The sequence below is a fragment of the Diplotaxodon limnothrissa genome, linkage group LG4, assembly GCF_057381915.1.
Source record: "Diplotaxodon limnothrissa isolate DT_005_m linkage group LG4, D_limnothrissa_male_GT1.1, whole genome shotgun sequence".
NCBI lineage: Eukaryota > Metazoa > Chordata > Actinopteri > Cichliformes > Cichlidae > Diplotaxodon > Diplotaxodon limnothrissa.
In genome coordinates, this window is record NC_140599.1 from 26,899,790 (window position 1) to 26,921,206 (window position 21,417).

Genomic DNA, 21,417 nt, shown 5'->3' on the forward strand with positions numbered 1-21,417 from the left:
AGCCTCGTCGATCTGCTCTCCATCCCTCTAACTTTTACTCTCCCCTCAGTGTCAAAATCCTGCCAGAATAGTGACAGGATGATGTGTATTGTTGTCAGTGTGGCACTGTGCCATTACCATAAACTGTCACGTGCTGTTTCACTTGAATCAATATTTACCCTGGTGTGAGAAGCCTTGTTAGGTAGTCATCTGACAGCAATTTTTCTGATTACAGGCTTATTCAAATGTGGTATAGACAGGGAGAAAAAAATGCATGGAATTTTCCTTGTATCAGAAGTGAATTTGGGAAGGTACTGGAGCTTGCACGTAAAAGCCTGCAGTGCTGTCAAATACCATGCTGGCTCTGCAGGCTCTGTTTTGTAAATGAGAGGGTAAGTATTACATTCAACTATCAACAGCAAAATAACAAGGCGGTTTAAAATGAGGTGACTCATGTGTCACAGCGGATAATAACTGATGACTTAGGGGGTTGTTCTGCTTTCAGGATGCTCACAACTCAGTCAACGTTTAATGCATTAATTTACAAAGAGCCTTAAAGCCAGCCTCAGTACAGCTAAATCTACTGTATCCAATTCCTTTTCATATCAGCTCAGCAAAGCCACCAAAATCTATCCTTTATGCACCATACCAACTCAAGTCTTCAATTTAATTCCCCATCTGTGGCCAGCTTGAAATATTATCCAAGAAATGAGATCCGTGACCCTGAATACAGAGTGCGAAGCAGCGTAGGGAGCAGGACGGAGACGTGGCCTTATTCGGTGTCTAAGAGGCATGCCTTAGTGTGGAGAGGAGTCCTGGATCTCCTCCCCAAGTGGCATGGCTAAATATTTGCCCTCCTCCACTTGACTGTCTAGACACATCCACTCAGCCCCCTTCCCATCACTCCCATGTTCTGCTCAGAAGCGGCGGGCGCTGGCACGGTCAGGCAGGCAGGTCGCCAAACCTACGACAAAAAGTTTCTCCTCACTGCCAGAGGTCACGCAAGTTCACCAGCCTAAAGGATGGGCTTCGCATTTTTAAAACCTCTGGGCTGTCATTTGGGGAGTCACATGCACACCAAGCCAGGGACAGAAGAAGAAGAAGGAGGAAAAAAAAAAAAAAAAAAAAAAACACTGTCAAATGGTCTTTGTGCTTCCCAATGATTTGGAGAATGGAAACCTCAGAACTCGACGAGCAGTCTCCGCGGACCTCTCTGAGATAGTGTTCCATATTCATTACCTTTTTCCACTCTTACATGGTGGGGTTTTAATTGCCCACAATTCACACTAAAAAGCTAGATGAGCGGAGTGAAAGCGCCATGCCTCTAGAGAGGGAGATGAGGGAAGTCCACCTCCACCACACTCCTGATAGGCGCATAACTACTAATAAGAGTCCTCATTACACATAACCAGATTATTCCCTCAGCTATTATTCCAAGTTAATTTTTCTTCTCCGAAGACACTCACAGTCACAGGGCACCTACAAATGATGAACCAGTGTGCTTCACTGCTATGTAGCATATAAATTCCAAGAGACCCAAAAGATCATTAAACAAGTCAAACAGAACATCTTTAATTTAATGACTTATTCCATTCGAGGTAAAAACGCAGCTCAAATCTACTAACTTTATATTGCATACTCAAACATCGCAACTTTGCCTTAAAACTTATTAATTAATATGACTTCACACTATAACAGAGGGCAGTGGAACTGAGGCAGGTACTTGCACTTTGCTTGACTACTTTATGCAGCTGTATACAACTATTCCAATGCATTAGAGAGATGAATATCAAGTTTTTAAATCTACTATCATTTACCAGTTGTATCTGTTTAATTTCAATAAAGTCACCAAGTAAATGCTAGAAATAGCAAAAATATTTATTTTGTTACTCTTTGGTGGCTGGGTACCGCTATACTGAACCATCTGTAAAAAGGTACACATGGTGCATCAGTATTATCAATGTAATCTGAAGTTGTAAATCAGTTAATCCTGCTTACTTTTTTTTAACAACATTGGTAAGCAAGTTAGGGCTTTGATCAAAAATGCCAAATATGTTAGACTGAACTTTGAATGAGACAATTTTATGCCTCACCTAATAACCAAATATCTTTAGATGTTTAGACTGCTGAAACATGATGTCTTCATGTATTTTGTTGAAATTATACCATTTGTTCTGTCATTTTGTTTAACAAATAATTTATTAACTAATGAAGAAAATAATCTGCCGCTGGGCTAATGAACACACAATGCTATTAACAAATATGCCTCCATTTGTGGCTCTGGTACGCACACTGTTAGGGGTTAAGCAAAGAGAGGCAATGTACATACATTTTGGTGAAACTTTGACTCTTATGAAGACATATGGGGTAGACAACAGAGAGGTGGATTACTGTGGAAGTAACATCAGAAGATTTGATAGCTCATGATCCTTTTTTTCCTCTGGGAAAAAAAAATCACTTCTGAACATCGTAAACGACGTGAATTCAAGCTGAGCACAGCTGTTGTTCTCTGTAGGAAGACAAAAAAAAACATTTTTTAATGGACACCTTTTAAAGGAATAGTTCAGCACTTTAGAAATAGACTTACTACTTGACAGTAAGTTGGGAAGGAGACTTGTCATTCTAAAAATACAATTTGTAGCTTTTTCACTATGATTTTTTTAAAACCTTCCTGGTAGGCGGAGTTTAGGCAGTGACTGACTAGCCATTTCCCTTGTTTTAAATAGTGTATGCGATGCTAACCAGCTGTTGTTGAAGCCTTGAACATATAAAGACATGCGAGAGTTAATGCATCTTATATCATTTTGCTATACAGCAAAAAGCATTTTCTTATCCCAAATAGTCAAACTACTACTTAAATGGGTGGGATGGCTACCATGTAAGAACGTGGCAGCAATGTTAAATAATGATGATAATGGATGGACAGCTAAAGCTTGTGGTCCTAAAACATGACTGGTTATTGGTTGCTATAATGCTAACAAATTTCCCCCACTTTCTCACCAACTTTGCCAACTACTTCGCTACTAACCTGAGAAACTGCCAGTCAAAGTCTCCATGTAGAAGCGGGGGTAAGAAGCATGAGTGAAAGAGGGGACAGAGCGTATGTGTGTGACAGTGAGTTGGGAGAATTGAAAGGGGGAAACAAACAGACATACCAATTAAAAAATTCAAATGCAGCACAGCGATAATAATAGAATTATTATATTGTATTGGCGTAATTACAGAACCAGTGACTTGCCTCGCTCTGGTCCACCCACCCATCACGTCTCATAGGTCAGACCACTCATATACTGTACACTCTAAAATCAGGAAAATTAAACACTCACTTTATCTGTGCAATAAGTAGCAAACAAAATAATATACTACTGTAATAATTTTCAATAAATTCACAATACGTTTGCAGTGTAACAGTACACGTTATGTACATTTGAATCCAAAACCATGTGCACAATAAATAAATAATCAAAATCAGACTTAAGAGCCTTATTCAAAAGAATTAGCAGCATCTCAAACTTTCAATATTGCTACATGTTGAGTTACAATGTGATGAGAAAGCAAACTGTTATAGAAGATGAGGAAACATGCCTGTTACACATGCTGTTTTTCATTGCACTGCACCGCCTGGTTGTTCTGGGCTCTGGTTATATTCTGTCACATTAACGCTGGGATAGAGGATATGTTGACAGAGAGAGGACATTGCACATTGAGACTGTAGGGCTTTTCTAAGGCTGGTGGCAGTGCGACACAAAGACAAGTGTGCATCTCTGCGCGTGTATGTATCTGTGCATAGAAGTAGAGGATTGCCTGTGGAGCAGAGCATGTGGATGCCCACCCACTCAGCAGCCTCGCGGCCCTCGTCATTTCGCATCAATCCACAGCCCCTCAATATAAATAGGACAGGCGTCCTAAAGCTACGCAGTACTATGAGAGGCAGTGGCATTATGCATCGACCCTGGGCCCCTCAGCTTGAAATATGACTACCCCAGCCTGTTTTAATGGCAGTTCCCCTCTCACTTGCACGCCACTCTGTTAAAAGGGAGTAGGGATACAGGAAATTGATACACCTTAACATTTTGGTACTGAATACAAGAATTCAAGACAAACTGCTGCTAAAGGACGGATCAGTGTAACTGCAGATTTTGGAAACCTCATTTTAATTCCACATTTAAAAATTTCATCTCTAAAAAAAGCTTTTCCAAGTACTGCTTTTCTGTTTGTTTGTTTCTTGTGTGGTTACTGAAACTTTTGCACAGTTTGAACAATTTTTACCCAGCACCAAATGCTAACTGAAGCATGTGAACACATGAAGAGAGAGGGAAAAAAATTAGACCCACTATTTTTGTCATATTTTCCCAATATTCATGCCTCGGTAGATAATCTAGAGACATAGATTTTGCTTCCTTAGCAAACTTTAAATGTATGTAAAACACTGAGTATGCTACATGTTATGTACCTTATGTTATTTAAAACTTGTCTGTCTGGCTTCACAATTGTTAAGTGTGTTTGATGAAGCTTATACTTAATTTTACCTACAATAATGTGCAAAGTGAACCACATATATAAGCCATCATAAGCCAATGGGCTGTAAGGAACCGAAGGTGGTGCACTAAAATAGAGAGTAAAGTTCCACACGGTAGCTTCCCTGTGGCGTCACAGAAGCTTCACACTTCATTACTGCAAGTCCATCGACGTGTGAAACTATTATGTGGGAGCAACAGGAAGGGAAATGCGCGCTTATGCACGTGTGTGTGTGTAAGGGGTAACAAATAACCACCCTTCCACAAAATGCTTTCTATAAGCAGGATCAAACCATTCACTTGTGTTTTACTATATTCAAACAGCTGGAAGGTGTTGTTGGTTCTCTCAGTGTTAGATGACAGGAGAGGAAGAAACATCATGCAGGGCATTTTCTTCTTCAACAGGTCTGCAAACAACTATATTTTAACAAATCGACTCTGATGCAAATGCACATTGGGATTTTAAAATGAAAAACATACTAAGTGAGGTTCAAATGCCTGTCATGCAGCTAAATTCATCTTCATCCATCGTCTTCACCATAAACAAAGAAATAAACAAATCTGTCTTCTACTTCCACCCAGTGGCCAAAAACAGAATGTCACACATGCCGATCATCACTAAAGTCTGCATTTCGTGTGACTCAATTTACATATATACTGAATCAAATACTACAAAAGATAATAGTAAATACTTTAAAAATGTGCATAACTTCATCATGCAACATCTGTTTCACAGTAATGGAAATTGCTTCCGTCAATTATTTCTCCTAGCCTCAATCTTCAAAGATGACTTGTCCCAATTTAGAAGGCGGAAACAAATAGTTCTTTAGTATTTTTGGTATGTTTTGATCACGATTGTCTTCTGCCAAGAGGTTTTTTGATTGCCAGTTGCCCACCGAGTTTACAAAGAATAGCTCATTATTTGGAAATCAACATTTCAATTAGACTAATACTGGCACGCCTCCTGCTCAAAGCGTGATTGAGTGCGTAAGTACTTGTATAAACTGCGGAACAATCAAACATTAATTTTCAATCAAAAACTTTGGTATTCGTGGCAGTATCCCAGGGCACTTAAGCGACTGCCAATGCTGGGCATTTAGCACCGATTCAATTTTTGGCTGCTAAATCAATTTAACAAGCAGCATGATAAAGTTATCACAGAAAATGTTATTCAGATGGACAGTTGACAAGACCTGTGTTCATAGACTACGAGTTGTAATTTAGCTTTATAGGTGCACCCCTGAAGTATAATCTGTGTGCATGATTTACTCTGCAGGGGGCAAAGTGTAGGGACCCTTCGTGTGGTGGTTTGGTAAGGTAATCACAGAAATTAGGAAAGACTAGAAAATACAGTCTATAAGCTACTTGTATGAGGAATGGATGCAGAGTTTCTCTCATTAAACGACGACAGCTTTCGTCTCAGTTTAACTACAATCTTGTGGCTGAAAACAGAAGAAATTGCAAAAGAATACAAAAAATGCTAATAGTGTCACGCTGTGAATAAATATTACAGCTTAAATTCATGTTGAGACAAAAGTTATAAGTAAAAAATACACATTTCTATGACTGCATAAACATTTTCTTTATGTTTCAAAAATGCTACAATTAAAGAAAAAATAGTAATTGGCACGCAAACTGCCTCAGCATTTCTTTCAAAGCAACAGCGAGAGATAAATTTGATTTTAAGTTCATATACTCAGCCAATCAGCTGCTACATTTGTGTATTAGCTTGTTACAAAATAAGAACGATTCATTACCTTGGTCGCGCTTTTTCTGTCCTTTGTATTGAAATGCTGAATTGTCAAACACCTTTAAAACTTTTTCTTTTTCGCAGGCAATGACAACGGACAGCCGAGCTGCATCGTAGGACCCAAAGGGGCCAAGATGGCTGCGCCCTTGACAGACGCCGGGGAGTTTGAAAGCTGGCTAAATGATCGACTGGACTTGTTAGAAGTGGATCGTGAGGTGTATGGGGCGTACATTTTAGGGATTCTGCAAGAGGAGGAGACCGACGAGGAGAAAGAAGATGCGCTTCAAGGAATTTTATCTGCATTTTTGGTGAATATTCGAAGCGCATGTTCGGTTCTCCCAACAAGGCTGTGTTTTCTCGTCTGTTGCTGTCCGTCTTGTCGGTCTCCTGGTAGCTTACCAAGTGACAGTGCTGATGTCAGCCTCTATATGTGGCACTAATGATCGACCGTAGATGCTATTAAGTTTCTTTAGCTAAGATCCAGTAGTAATATAGGTCAAATTGTTTCGCCAAACCCCACTAAGAAATCGCCAGGTTTTAGATGAATGTGGTCTTAAGCCGCAATGATGCGCACCACGTAACAAATAAAGGCTTTTCTACATTTTCCGAGACGTTTTTACGTTTGCGGCTCAGAAAAAATACAGTAAATCACCTAGTGCAGTTTATATATATATATATATATTGATAAAATAACGTATCTAAACTTCTTGTCTTATCACTGCTCCTGAAAAAAATATGTTTTATGTAGTGAGGTCAGAATTCGAGTTGTTACTTCTGTGTGACTTGCTTGAATTCGCTGTCATTTGTGTACAGGAGGAGAACACAGTGGAAGATGTCTGTAAACAGATCATAAAGCAGTGGGAAGAGTGTTGCAGCAAATCTGCAGCCAAAAAGGATGCTGATGATGGTATTGTATGACTGATTCATTCCCGATACCATATTTATTGTCCTTGACTCAGAGTTACTCAGTTGGGAGTAAGGGGAAAGCAAACAGGACAAAAGCCAAAGCATGGGAGCGAGTCAGTGTTTAATAATTACTAATGATTAAAATGCAATAGTGGTGTTTAAGCACACAGGGTGAAAAGAGGTGAGTTAAGAAACACTCAGTACATCATAGGAAGCCCCCCAGCAAGCCAAGCTTAATGAAGCCTAACTAAGGGATGGTTCAGGGTCACCTGATCCAGCCTTAAATATAACCTTTTCAACATTTTAAGCCTACTCTTAAAAGTAGAGAGGGTGTCTGTCTCCCAGATCTAAACTATGAGGTAGTTCCACAGAAGAGGGACCTGAAAGCTTAAGGCATTACCTTCAACTCTGCTTTTAAAAAATCTAGGAATCACAGGTAAGCCTGTAGTCTGCGATCAAAGTTGTATATCTTCTCTACAAAGAACACAAGAATAAATTCATCAAAGGATGGCAGATTCATCAGTTTATTTAAATCCAGACTGAAAAGGGAAAAGACAGCTTGCTACTTAGGCTGTCTTTAATACTGGTTAAACTTACAGAAGCATTACATCTATGAGTTGAAGATCATTTGCCTTGAGTTTAAAGCAGAGTGCTTTGTGACACTTCTATCCAAGGGAGAGATTTCCTGGAAACACTAACAAAAGCAGCCCCCAAGACTGAAACCAGAATGTAGGCTTGAGTTTGGAATGAGAATGTTGACTATGTACATAACCATAAGGAAGTGTTATGCTGTGTGGAGACATATTTCCCTCATGGCTCCATCTGCTAGTAAACCTATATACTGACAGCGAGAGAGGAAAAAAATCTAAAATAGCAAAAGCACATTTTTTGTCCTTTCTTCTCTATAGCAGAGGTCCAGGCCATTGCCAGTATGATAGAAAAACAAGCTCAGATTGTGGTGAAGCAGAAAGAGGTGTCTGAGGAGTCCAAGAAAAGGAAAGAAGCCCTTCTCGCTCAATATGCTAATGTAACAGACGAAGAGGAATATCCTTGATTTATTGATTGAAAAAACAGTAAGTCTGCAGTCAGTTTGGCAATCATCCATATTTTTCACCATGCAAAGGAAATGAGGGAAACTGTTTGTCTCATCCAGTGCAGTCATAACCCTTAAGATGTCAGTTCTTTCCTTGACTAAAGCACTGAAGCTGAAGAAGAGGAGCCAACAACTGGAAATATCACTGGAAATGATAAAAGTATCCTTTGTGCAGATATTTTACAATTGTATGTAACCAAGTCTAACCCAAAGAATGGATAATTGATACATAACCATGATGTGTACAGATTTTAGTTTTCTTCCACTTGTCCTTTACTCAAAGTGTCAGGCCTGTTCAAAAACACCAATGTGGAGCTGGTGCTGAACAGACAAAAGCAAAAGCGGGACCAGGCTCGCGAAGAAGCTCAAAAGAAGAAGGAAATGGACAAGATGCAGCGAGAGAAGGACAAACTAGCTAAACAGGACAGAAAAGAGAAGGAGAAGAAGCGTACACAGAAGGGTGAACGCAAAAGATAAAACCAAAAGAAAGGACACTTTGTAAAAAAGATTTTTGCTACAATATTTTAAAAAAAAAAAAAAGTCTTTGGCTCTTTTTCAGCTGAACACCATCCACATCAGACCCTTGTTTGTTTCTCATGTGTGTGTGAATAACAAACTATATGTTAAGAATAAAAATAAATGTCTTTTGTTTTCAGAGTTAAACAGATGTTTAAAAAAAACAAAGCTGTATGTCAATGATGAACATGGTCAATCCCTTGTTAGTCAAATTTTCACTTAAGTCTGCCAAATATAGTTTTTCCAACAAATACATAGTATGCTTTGAGTTGGCTAAAAGTACATTTAACCTTAAATGATGAAATTATACTGCTGAACCTGAAATTGAACTAATCGTAAGGGGGGTGAAGAAACCCAAATAGTTTTAACTCAACAGTTGAGCCTGTTATCCTTTGCCACATCTTGCAAATGCCTTCATTTTTCAAAACATTTTTGATTAAAGGCATGTGCTGCTGTAATAACTCAATGTTTTTTTTAAGAACACAGCAGTTGTAAATGACCTCAAATATATTATGTACCATCATTCTGAATGTTTACGGTTCATCTTTTAAAATAAAAAAAAATAAACACTTTTCAGCAAGGAAATTGCTTTATTTTTGCTTTTTTTCCCCACTTCAAACAAGAAAAAATCCAACAGAAACATTAAAATAGCAGGAATAGAACAACACTGCTCATTCACAAAGCACACGAGGGAAGAAATGACACAATATGTATTTCCTGAGAATTCTTTGTAATGCCTCAATGTTTTGGTCCCTTGCTGACAAACTGTCAATTCACTGATGTTTTTTAATTGATTAATGCATTCAATTTTTTAGATGCTACACTTTAAAGCTTGACCATATTTTCGCTTAAGACTACATTTCACATAACAGAATTATGATTACAGTTAATAACAAATAATTAAAGTGTTAAATACTAAATGGAACATTTATCCAAAACTATTGACACTGATATGCAGCAAGTATTTGAACATTTCAGTGTTTTCAGAGTTTAACATCCCACCGATATGTCTGTTAATACCATGTTTCTAGCTGGAAGTGTGATTAAAACTTAAAATCTATATTTTTTATTAGAAATTTACATTAGTGGCACCAAATTGCAGATAAAAACTTTTCCCATTGTAGAATTTTAAAGTTAAATATGAAAAACTGAAGCTGTTGAAATCAGTTGGAATATTTCAGAAAGCATTTTAATAATTAGCATGTTCATTTTAAGCTACTGCCCTTGAGAATCAATTATTGCTTGGGAATACCCAGAACTGAGGTTCCATTACATTCCAATAAATAAGTAAAACAATGAAGATTGACTGAAATCTTCTACATAAATAGTGCCTTTAAATACAACAGTGATGGTGCAAGATTTGTGTTGATTGCGTCTGACACTAATTGAATGAAATTAAGTTAAGATGCAGCAGGATAAAATATTTCATGCAATTCCTACACAACGAAAGAAGCTCTCTGAAACCAAATGATGAAGTCATCGCACTTTTAAATTGCTCATCTCATACTCTGCAGTGATCTTTGTGTTGCAGATAAAATGTGGTTTTGACTTTCAGTTAGGTAATACTACAATAACCTTTGTTTCATTGACCCTGCTAGCTATAGAACACTTAAAAGCAGGGCAATGTGGAGTGACTTTAATTTTATCTTCAACTCATACTTGTCGCTTGCTAAATTATAACCTAAAAGAGTATCTTTCAAATGAAGAAGGGCACTTCTCCTTGTTTGCGTCTTCCTTGATAATATGATGATCCTGGATGATGATGGGTTTTGGCAGTGTGATCTGGAGGGCACACCACAGAGCTGTGCAGAGCTTCCTAGTGGTAGCAGCTAGGTCCTTCAGAGCCACGACCACCAACAAGGTGTCTGTGAAAAAGAACACATTAGGACATGCAACATGGAACATGCATGGAACATGCATACAACATTGTCTACCACTACGTGGATTACCTCGGTCCTTTGTGAAATTAGGTCTCTGCCACTGGTGCTTGGTCATGTTCACAGCCTCCTCCTTACATCTTGCCTGTGTGACACAAATGGCCATATGATTCTTTTTCAGGGCTGTGTGGATGTTTGCTGGAAGGGGAACACCACATAGACACTCCATTTTCTCCAGAAGACTTGCCACCTGTAACACATCACAAAAAGATCAATTAAAAAAATAATAATAAAAGACCAATCCCAAGGAATGATGACATATCATGCATGAAAATAATACAAAATGTAAAAAAAAAAAAAAAAATATTGAAGTTGACTAGGTTTACAGTTAAAATGTCCAAAGGTCTTAAAACATTTCATTTCTTTTAATTTTGCTCTGACTATAGGCAATAGGTGAAAATACAATATATAGATAGATATGCATGTATATGATATGCATATTTAGACATAAAAACAGGCTGTTAGTAAAGTGTCTAAAGACACAATTTAAAATTGGTTATTTCCTAAGTTGTCTGCTCTATGTGGAAAGCCCCAGAGTTAGGGGGCTTTTTATCCTTGAATGATTCATAGATTAATGCTATAAGGCTTAACAAAACAAAATATTCCTCTAAAGAAATGATCATGTTAAAGCACTGGATTGGAAAGCATGTGTAAATGACTACTTTAATAGGCATTCATAAACCCTGGAGAAATACTGCTGAAAACCACTTTTTAAAAAAATTACAAGACAGTCTGGCTGCTTGGAAGAAAAACAAAAGAAATTGGTGGCTCAAGACTTTTGTATACTACTATAAGTTAGGTCATGTTAGTGTATTTGCCACTTATGGGGTTTTTGTTTGTTTGTGTAGTCTGAGCAATTGACACACTCCACAAAAAATGACCAAGGCCACAATTTAAACCCATCTATTATAAATACAATGTAAGGAAACAATTAAGATTAACTGTTTGCCTTACTGGGGCAGTATTTTATATGCATGTATGATTTTTAATTAGTGCCCCTGCTTAAAAAAAAAAAAAAAAAATGTAGGAACTGAGTTGCCTGTAACTGTTAACAACTGGCAACTGCTGTGATAAAATTCCCTTGTAGGTGACAGTATATAAGCATTAAATTCAGGGCTCTCACCTTTGCTTGTTCTTTTATCTGATTAACAATGAGGTGGTCAACTCTTGTGGGATTTGGTGGAGTTTTGGGCAGGTTACTGTTGGTCACTGCTGGACTTCTTTTCTCAAGAAATGTTTTTGTAAGGATGACTTCTGTCTAAAATAGAAAATATACAAGAATATGACAACCTTAAAAATTTTTAAAGGGTAGATTTTTTTTTTTTTTTTTTATAAATACCAACAAAATATTTTTGTACATCATAAGCTGCAAACAGATTTTTCTCAAGCTGATGCTAAATATTAGCAATAGAGAGATTCGGTTGTTTTATTGTACTTTTTATATTTTATATTTATTATTGCATTTTGCACCAAGGGAGTGGCACTCCAATTTCGTTGTACCTTGTACAATGACAATAAAGGCTATTCTATTCTATTCTGGACCCAAGCTGACTAAAAATACATTTACTAGTATAATTCAGTTGTATTGCACACACAAAAGCTGTATTTGTATCATGTTTCATCAGCTGAGCAAATGACCTCATTAACTTAATTTCTATAAAATAAACTTTTTTTATAACTTTAGATTGAAGAGGGCTTCTACTCCTAATATCCTCTAACACAAAATCAGGACTTGATGGCATACCCTTTTTCTCTCCTTCTCCAAACACCTCCACTGCTCATAACACTCATCCAGGTAGAAGTAAAGCTGAATCACTGGTCCTCCATGATTCCTTAACACTGAAGTTGTCATTGCTGAGGCCATTCCATGATAAGTACTGTCCCTTCTGTGGGTCCTCATGTCGCTGAGGTAGGAGTTGAAAGCTGCAGATTCATTAAGTGGAATCACATCATCTGCTTCCATGCCAGGAACACTACTTGCATAAGGCTGTGTGGATCTAGAGCTGAAGTTGGATTTGACAGGGATCCCCGAGTACCTCCTGGGGTCATTTACAGGATACATTAAGGGCATGAACTGCTGTACATTCCCTGCACTGACCATGCCGTTTTCACCATCAAATCTTTTATACTGCACAGTCTCCTGGAAGTCAAAGTATGGGTTTTGTGAAAGGAGCTGTGCTTCCCCCTCTCTCATGAAAGTGTTGAACTGGGGCCTCCTAGCAAAGCCCTCTCTTAGAAATCCATTTGCTTGCATTTTGCTTTTTTCTTTCTGAACCTGAGATTTTGTCTTATTCTGCAGCTGATGTTTTGAATACTGGTTTGTAGTTACATTTATGTTCTCTCTATGCACCATCTTTTTGGGGTATTGATTTGGGGGATTTAACAGTGTAGGGAATTGCTTTGGCTGTTGGACATACTCTGTGCTTTGAGGGTAGAAATTGGGTAGATCTTGAAAGCCATCCTTTTTGAATGTTTGTTTCTTCACTCTGTTTCTTTCTCTTTGCACTGTCCCCAATTCCCCCATCAGCTGTTTTGGAATCTGATTTCCAGGAGAATTCTGTCTTGACATTGTAGGACTGGTTATTTTCCATTGTTCAGCCACGTTGTCTTCATGGTCCATGCCCACTATCTGCTTATGCATGTTTCCCAGGTCTCCACAATACACACCATCATTCCCATGTGTCATTAATGACTGAAAGCTGCTGACCAGATGGTTAATGTGTTCTGGTACATACTGCCCATTACCATTTGGCTTTATGCTGTTCTGGATGTAGTTATCTTCATAGAAAGATTCAAAACAGGGTGTGTTGTTTTCACTTTGAGGTCTAAAAATGTCACTGATGTCAGGAAAATTATTAAAAGCCTGACCATTGACTCCTTTATTATAAGATGGCATGTTGACATGTTTGTTCTGCTGCATCTGTGATGTATAGCTGCTTCCAGCATTTGGTACTGGTAGACCTGGTGGCAGCTTTTGGGGATGGGGTAGGTAGCTCTCTCCATTAAAAAGCCACTGTCGATTAGAAACAAGGCCATTCGACTGTTGCATTAGCTCACCAACATCTTTGTCTCCTGACCGATGCTGTGCTTTACTGAAACTTTCCTGAGATACATAGTTTGGAGTAAAGGAAGGGTTATGCTGCAGTTTTGCCTCAGATTCTAAATACTGTAGCAGTTCTTCACTCAATGTCTTTGGAGACCAGATGGGATTGCATGTAGGTAGGGTCCTAAAAGAGGAATTGAGGAATTCCTTTAGTGACAGTAATCACAAACTATTTTAAGCAGGTAAAACTTTCACATATCTTATTCTGTTGATTATTACGTTTTACAATGCACACTGTAGCATGAAGTAAACTACTACATGCATCACAATAATGACATACCCTTCACTGTAGAAGCTATCCTGTGAATCTGCATCATCCAAAATATTTGACACTAGACCCTGTAGATCACTCTCACCACCATAATCAGCATTTTCAGGGGGTTTCCTTAAAGTAACAGAAAATAAATTCTTAGGAAATAACAAATAGCCGTTTTGATTGAACAAGCATTGCTGCATAGCAATGAAACTGCTTACAACTTCATTTAGGTGAATACCTGCTTTTAATGCTGGGCTGGGCACATCTAATGAGTTCATAAGGATCATCCTGAGTAGAATAAGACCAGGGCATATAGGATGCAGTGTCCTGTTCCTGCTGTGACGCACTGGGGATGGAAATGAAGGGTATTGCTACCGTACTGCCATTTCCACCTCCCGCATTAACACCCACCTGAAATAAAGAAAATCCAATCTCATATAAGGCAAACTAATGCAAATTACAACACTTAAGCTAAAACTTTCACAGACAATTTTAACTCTGTAAAAATACGGAATTGAAATTATTTCAAATAATTACATTTGAAATGATAATGTTAATTTATTTGCCAGTTTTTGAACTAAAATATATTGGCAAAAGCCTAGCAGCTTTTTCAGTGGGTGTTGGAGTGAGAGGGTCGCCTCTCGTTTCCAATCCTGTTCTTGAGTTTCATCAACAGGATCTCAAAGCATAGCCAGGCGGGGGCGGGGCGGGGCGGGGGGGGGGGGGGGGGGGGGGAATCTCATACTATACCACAGAGGATTTTTGCAAGGTCAAAGCGTGACCTCCCGCGTACACTGGAGCAGTTTGCAGCCAAGCATGAAATGGCTGCAATGAGAATCACCACCTCCAAATCTGAGGCCATGGTTCTCTGCTGGAAAACGGTGGTATGCTCCCTCTGTGTTGGGGGAGAGAGACTGTCTTAAGCAAGGTTCAAGAAGCAAGTATCTCGGGATCTTATCCACAAGTGATGGGAAGACAGAGTGCAAGTTGGACCAGCAGTGTGGCATTAGCAGTACTGGACTGCCTAATGAACATAGAGCTTTTGATTTACCAATCTATCAATATCCCAACCTTCACCTAGGATCAGGTAATCTGGATATTGACCAAAAAAGTGAGGTCATGAATACAAACAGAAGAAATTAGTTTCTTCCATATGGTGGCTGGGCTCAGACTTAAAAGACAAGTTAAGAAGCTCAGACGTCCAAAGGAATTCCTGGAGTAGATCCCCTGCTCCTGCATGTCAAAAGGACCCAGTTAAGGTGGTTGGGATGTGTAACAGAAGGTTTACAAGTACATCCAACTGGGAAGAAACCCCAGGGTAGACCTATTTATTTGACAATTTTAAAACATCTCTATGCGATACAAGGAACTTAAAAAAGAAAGAAAGAAAAACTTCCAAGAATTGCAAGCACAACTTTAGAGATCATAATTAAAACATTGTTTCATTCCTTAGTGTGGTTCTAATCTGAACTAATATAAAAAAAAATTAAAAAAAAAACCTTTGGGATGAACTGCATTTTTTCCTTTGTCCCATAACCCAAGTTAACCAATATGGTTAACTATGGAGGGGAAAAAATGATCATCAGTGAGTTGGCCTATCATAAACTCTTAAGAAATGGAGATATTTCAAATATGCAAAGTACCTTAGCCTAAATTACTGTTTATTCCTGCTTACCTGACGTTGATAGCTGTGGAAGAGTGAATTTGCAAATGCGCTCTGACGTCCATCAAACGCCATTCTGAACTCCCCTTTGGTTCTTCAGTACTCGGTTACAGCTCTGGCAATGTACAAAGAACGAAACATTTTTATAAAGCTTTGCATAGTAAATTAAGACATTTGACAGATATGGAAAATACATTAGCAAACTACTTTTTCGGGAAAAGGCAACTTTTCAGCTAGCCAACTTAGCAAACTTAACTAGCCGTTTATGTAACTGGACAAGCTAGCAAACTTTGATGATGACTTTGCTAATTTAACCCGTAGCTTTAGCCTAACGCTTTTACCAGTAAATTTTTTCTAATTTTATTTTATTTTTTAACTTTTTGGTCAGCAAAATGTACCGTTTAAAGTTACCTACCCGCATTTAGTCAAACAAGGCGAACTTAAGGAGTTTCAACAGTTTTCTCGACAATCATCGCCTTAATCCCTCTCGTGCCGTCCTCAAGTCCACCCAGGAGATGTTCGATGTTGCCCTCGCGACCTGAAAGCACATTGGCTGAGGCTGAGGGATTATACTTTTACTCCAATTAACATCAAGCAGAAAACAAAGGGGCATAGCAACATGTAGCGGCATCCCCTCCCCCATAATTTATACCATGGTGTGGCATGGCAGGTGCTAACATAAAAAACACCTTACACAGAAACTGTGTATAAAGGCTATATAGGCTATGTTAAGCAGAACATGTAAATACTATCTTTATTATAATAATCATTTCTTCTAATATAAGTGGTAGTAGTCAGTTTTAGGTCTGCAGTTTGTTCATTAAATTAATTTTAAAATGAAGATATTATGATCTTAGTACATACAAACAAACTGAGTTACTGATGGACACTTGAAAGTGACACGAAACCCTTCTCCTATCTACATTTTAGTTTAAGGGGCGCTTGTAAAGTCTATTCTACCACACCACTCCAGCTGTGGAGTTAATTTCAAAGCGTCTCAAAATGCAACCAGTAGACAAGAAAGTGTTCCTTCAAAATAAGAGCATGCGCATTCTAGTGGGCCTAAACGGAACAGAACCGATTTTGGTCGACAAAAGAACCCCCAAATTTGTAATCCATGGGTGCAGGTTGTTCAGGTCAGATATTGAACCCTCTTAATCCATGCAAGAATGTGGGTCCGAGATAAAAATAAAAAAACAAAAAAAACACTATAATTTAGAATAAAAAGAACATTGTTAAAGTATTGTTAAAGTTGTTGAAGTAAAAGTACCCATCATGAAGTTCTTATTTTCTGCAAGGTTGTTGTTGATTTTCTGTCTTAATTGTGTATAACAATAAGCGATAACAATAAAGAAAATTAAAATGAACTTAAAATAAGACTCAGATTGTGCAAAAGAGCATATTACACATATCCCATAAATCATAGACACAGACAACAATGGGAATGTAGAATAACAAATAAGCCTGATAGAGAATCAGCCCTGCTGCCTCCACAGTGAAGAATGGAGTAGGTGAAATGGATTGTCCATGATAATAATACATGTGTTCAGTCACCCCCTGTCACTTCCTGACTCAAATGTCTCCAGAGTCTCTGGCTCTGATGCCACAGATGCCATTGAAACTGCATAGATTGTCTGCCTTCAACCTTCAACCAAAGCTACGATTATGATTATGATGCTGATTGTTACTGATGATGGTGTTGGTGCGGGTGTTAGGCATTAAAGCAAAAATATCTGAGACTCGAGTATTTTCCTTCAAAATCATATTGGGATTTTATTTTGAAAGATTGTACCGGATGTTGTGGCGTATTTCTCACTAACACTGGCCCGAAGGGAATTTGAGTATTTAGAAGAGAAAAAAGTCAGCCAGCAGTGTTTAAGCAGAGACTAAGCAACAAAGAGAGGAGCAACTTTGCCCCCCTATAGAGACTTACTGTTACTGGAGAACTGATAATACGAAGGAGCTCACTAGATAAATTTACAGCGACTTTATCAGGCTGTAGTTGATACTTAAACTTGGGAAGATGCGTTTTTGCAAAACTTTTTTTTTTGCGGTCCTGCTGCCCCTGCTGATATCAGCACAGTATCAAGGCGACAACGGAATAGTTGTCCCGGAACATGGATTTTGTCAGCCGATTTCGATACCTCTGTGCACGGACATTGCTTATAACCAAACCATCATGCCCAATTTAGTGGGTCATTCCAACCAGGAGGACGCAGGGCTCGAAGTGCACCAGTTTTACCCGCTCGTGAAGGTACAGTGCTCGCCAGAGTTGAAATTCTTCCTGTGTTCCATGTATGCGCCTGTTTGTACAGTTTTGGAAAAGGCCATTCCTCCATGCAGATCGATTTGTGAGAGGGCCAAGCAGGGCTGCGAGGCTCTTATGAACAAGTTTGGCTTTCAGTGGCCGGACCGATTGCGCTGCGAAAACTTCCCTGTGCTGGGAGATGGACAAATCTGCGTGGGCCAAAATGACTCCTCCACTGCCACCGTCCCTCCGGTTATATCTGTTCCAGGAACGTCGGATGTCTCCATAATCCCCCCACGTGGAAGGCCATTCCATTGCCCGTCTGTTCTTAAAGTTCCCCCATATTTGAATTATAAATTTTTAGAAGAGAAGGACTGTGCCGCTCCCTGTGAGTCATCTAGGAGCGGTGGGAAAATGTTTTTCAGTGATAAAGAAATTCATTTCTCGCGCATATGGATTCTAGTTTGGTCTGTGCTTTGTTGTGCATCTACGTTATTCACAGTAACCACTTATTTAGTTGACATGCAACGCTTCAGATACCCAGAGCGGCCCATCATCTTCTTGTCTGGCTGTTACACTATGGTCTCCATTGCCTACATAGCAGGCTTCTTCCTCGGTGATAGGGTGGCGTGCAATGACCGCTTCACCCCTGATGGCTATAAGACCATAGTCCAAGGCACCAAAAAAGAAGGCTGTACTATCCTCTTCATGATGCTCTATTTCTTCAGCATGGCCAGCTCCATATGGTGGGTCATTCTATCGCTCACCTGGTTCCTGGCTGCAGGTATGAAATGGGGCCACGAGGCCATTGAAGCTAACTCTCAGTATTTTCACCTGGCAGCCTGGGCAGTGCCAGCTGTCAAGACCATTAGCATCCTGGCCATTGGGCAGATTGAAGGTGATGTGCTCAGCGGAGTCTGCTTTGTGAGTCTCAGCAACCTGGATCCTCTGCGGGGCTTTGTTTTGGCCCCTCTCTTCATTTATCTTTTCATCGGCACCTCTTTCTTGCTGGCTGGCTTTGTGTCACTGTTCAGAATCCGCACCATCATGAAACACGATGGCACCAAGACGGAGAAGCTGGAGCGATTAATGGTACGGATCGGGGTGTTCAGCGTGCTCTACACGGTACCTGCCACCATTGTTATTGCATGCTTCTTCTATGAGCAGGCCTTTCGGCCCCACTGGGAGCACAGCTGGGTCAGCCACAACTGCAGGAGCCTGGCCATTCCCTGCCCTATGCATCCTGGACCCCACATGACACCAGACTTCACCGTCTTCATGATCAAATATCTGATGACTCTGATAGTGGGCATCACCTCTGGTTTCTGGATCTGGTCTGGAAAGACTCTGAACTCCTGGCATAAGTTTTACACAAGGCTGACAAATGGCAAACATGGAGAGACCACTGTGTAGAGTGAAAGCACATGAGTGTTGCTGGGATTATTATTTGTTTTATTATCTATACCTCATGTCATAGGTAAGTAGCACAGTGAGTAGCTGTAGCATTTGTGTTTGCCTCAGCTTTCTAGTCCCACTTGCATGCCAAACTGAGGGTTGGATTTTGAGAAAAACACAAGCTGGATAAACACAGACTGAACCTGACTGTGTGAACAAATAACAATCATGGCTATGGATGCCATGTGCTGATTGCTCTCCTCACCTTCTCTGGTTCCTTTCTTAAAGCCTCCATAAACTCTGGGGAGTGATGATCCAGCAGACAATAGAACACAGACTGAATGACTGATTTGAATTTTTTTGAACTCTTGCAAAAACATTTCATGTACAGTTTTACAAAATTGTAAATAGTATTTGTAAAAACACAACATTATATTATTGTATTTAAAAAGTAAATACTTTACCTTATCTGCTAGTGTACTCAAACTAAGTAATTTTGCACTGTATGAATGCCACAAGCCCAGACAAAGACATGCCTGTTTTTTGTTCTTTTTGCGTTTTCTTTTCTGTTAATTTGTGATTATAGATTAGAACATTGTGTTGTTATCCTTAATTTACGGAAAACATGTGCAGAGTCTCTGCAGAATTTACAGATATCAACTCATGACTATGAATTTTGAACTTGTGGTTAGACAGGAACATCATGCTTTGTGTGAGGTTTTTTTTCTCATCTTTCTGCTCTTATATGTGTTCAGTATTGTTTTAACAATTAAACCCTGTTGTTAACGTGTGATTTTCTTTAATTCAAGCACAGCCACATTGTTTTCTCAAGGGGTGAGGGTTGTATCACACCTGAACATCTGTTGCCTCAGACTGACGGGCAACAGTTAAAGTGATTATTGAACACAGAATTATCCCCCAGGGAAATACAAGGAATCCACGTACGTTGAGCCTGTCAGTATAAACACAATTCGCCTGTTAATCACTTACTCTGTCAGTAAATTGTAAAATATTGAACATCTGGGGAGGGGGGGGGGGTTGTGCCTAAGCAACTAATGCCACCATGTAAGAATGCAGCAGGGAACATCTTCACACATGTACATTAACATTGCGTTCGAGTGCTGAACAACAACAAGAAACTTTTTTTTCTTGCCTGTTGTGTAAGCTAATGGGAATCTTCTGGCAAGCCAAGCCTGTGCTGTTGCATAGGTGTGAAAATGTTCCCGCTTGTGCGGTCGGTGAAGGCGGAAGAAAAATATTCATTTGCTGTTGTTACTTCTCTGGACTCTCTGTGTATTGTAGCAAGTTGGAATCCCCCAAGCTGCTTATGGCTGAAACTCAATCGTCTCTGCAGTGATGTCATGAAGTAGATGGATGTGTAAGAGAAAGCTGATCCCTGTGCCTCAGAGCAGAAGCTCTTGGCTAGAGGCATGCATATAGTGTATGCATATAGTATATACTGTTAGTGAGTGAGTGAGTGAGTGAGTTAGTCTGCACCTCTCTGGATAATATTCTAATTTGAGTTACCTTTTCGACTTATATCACGACCAATGGGTTGTTATATTTATTTGATGTTTGTCTTTTTTATATCCTCACCAAGGGTTTAATAAAGACGGGTTGTAATAACAGATGGGTAAGAGTGATTAAAGGTAAGAACAGAGACTCTAAGGGGGGAAAACCATAAATCTACCTGCCTCCTCTATTCTGCCCTTTTACACCCTCTATGTCTCCACCCTCCCTGCCTCTCTCCGCTCAGATGAATGGGGGGAATGTGAGTGAGTCAGTGGAGCAGTGCTGGGCCTTTGCCTAGTGACAGACAGTCTCCTGTGCTGCTCACTTCAAAGTGCCGCTGAAACCTGACAAGCTTCATGTAAACAGTACTGCCTGGCCCGAAGGCCCACTTCCTGCGCTATACTCAGCTTAATGGCTGGCTTGTTTGGCTTTGCACTGAAGCAGAGAAACGAATGAAGTGTGAGAGAATGAAGAGAGGCGGTATGTGGGTGGGGTCCCAGTGGTGAAGAGAGTGAGATTGTTTTAGGATTTAGGGGAGGAGG

General features: G+C 39.5%; 3 protein-coding genes across 3 annotated transcripts; 2 read left to right on the forward strand and 1 right to left on the reverse strand.

Moving 5' to 3' along the window:
• Positions 1-6,380: 6,380 nt before the first annotated feature.
• ccdc43 (coiled-coil domain containing 43) lies at positions 6,381-9,273 on the forward strand. Its single transcript, XM_085352714.1, has 5 exons — positions 6,381-6,554; positions 7,060-7,153; positions 8,061-8,196; positions 8,353-8,405; positions 8,535-9,273. The coding sequence occupies exons 1-5, from the start codon at positions 6,381-6,383 to the stop codon at positions 8,720-8,722; spliced, it is 645 nt and encodes a 214-aa protein (XP_085208840.1). The 3' UTR covers positions 8,723-9,273.
• Positions 9,274-10,435: 1,162 nt separating this feature from the next.
• On the reverse strand, positions 10,436-15,795 carry meioc (meiosis specific with coiled-coil domain). Its single transcript, XM_085352715.1, has 7 exons — positions 15,733-15,795; positions 14,296-14,468; positions 14,082-14,186; positions 12,443-13,925; positions 11,822-11,956; positions 10,711-10,888; positions 10,436-10,626 (listed from the first exon to the last, which is right to left on the reverse strand). Exons 1-7 carry the CDS (start codon positions 15,793-15,795, stop codon positions 10,436-10,438), a joined length of 2,328 nt encoding a protein of 775 aa, XP_085208841.1.
• A 1,814-nt stretch (positions 15,796-17,609) lies between these two features.
• Positions 17,610-19,735, forward strand: fzd2 (frizzled class receptor 2). Its single transcript, XM_085352716.1, has one exon. The coding sequence runs from the start codon at positions 17,744-17,746 to the stop codon at positions 19,379-19,381; it is 1,638 nt and encodes a 545-aa protein (XP_085208842.1). The 5' UTR covers positions 17,610-17,743; the 3' UTR covers positions 19,382-19,735.
• Positions 19,736-21,417: the final 1,682 nt, after the last annotated feature.

What these genes read in the sequence shown, in the direction of transcription:
- meioc (XM_085352715.1), bottom strand. Translation starts at nt 15,795, where the DNA reads ATGGCGTTTGATGGACGTCAGAGCGCATTTGCAAATTCACTCTTCCAC. An exon ending in CAGCCCAGCATTAAAAGCAG is followed by an intron (nt 14,187 to 14,295) that starts GTATTCACCTAA and finishes TGTTACTTTAAG; the next exon opens with GAAACCCCCTGAAAATGCTG. An exon ending in TAATTTCACAAAGGACCGAG is followed by an intron (nt 10,627 to 10,710) that starts GTAATCCACGTA and finishes TCTTTTTCACAG; the next exon opens with ACACCTTGTTGGTGGTCGTG.
- fzd2 (XM_085352716.1), top strand. Translation starts at nt 17,744, where the DNA reads ATGCGTTTTTGCAAAACTTTTTTTTTTGCGGTCCTGCTGCCCCTGCTG.
- ccdc43 (XM_085352714.1), top strand. Translation starts at nt 6,381, where the DNA reads ATGGCTGCGCCCTTGACAGACGCCGGGGAGTTTGAAAGCTGGCTAAAT. An exon ending in CAAAAAGGATGCTGATGATG is followed by an intron (nt 7,154 to 8,060) that starts GTATTGTATGAC and finishes TCTTCTCTATAG; the next exon opens with CAGAGGTCCAGGCCATTGCC. An exon ending in TATCACTGGAAATGATAAAA is followed by an intron (nt 8,406 to 8,534) that starts GTATCCTTTGTG and finishes TCAAAGTGTCAG; the next exon opens with GCCTGTTCAAAAACACCAAT.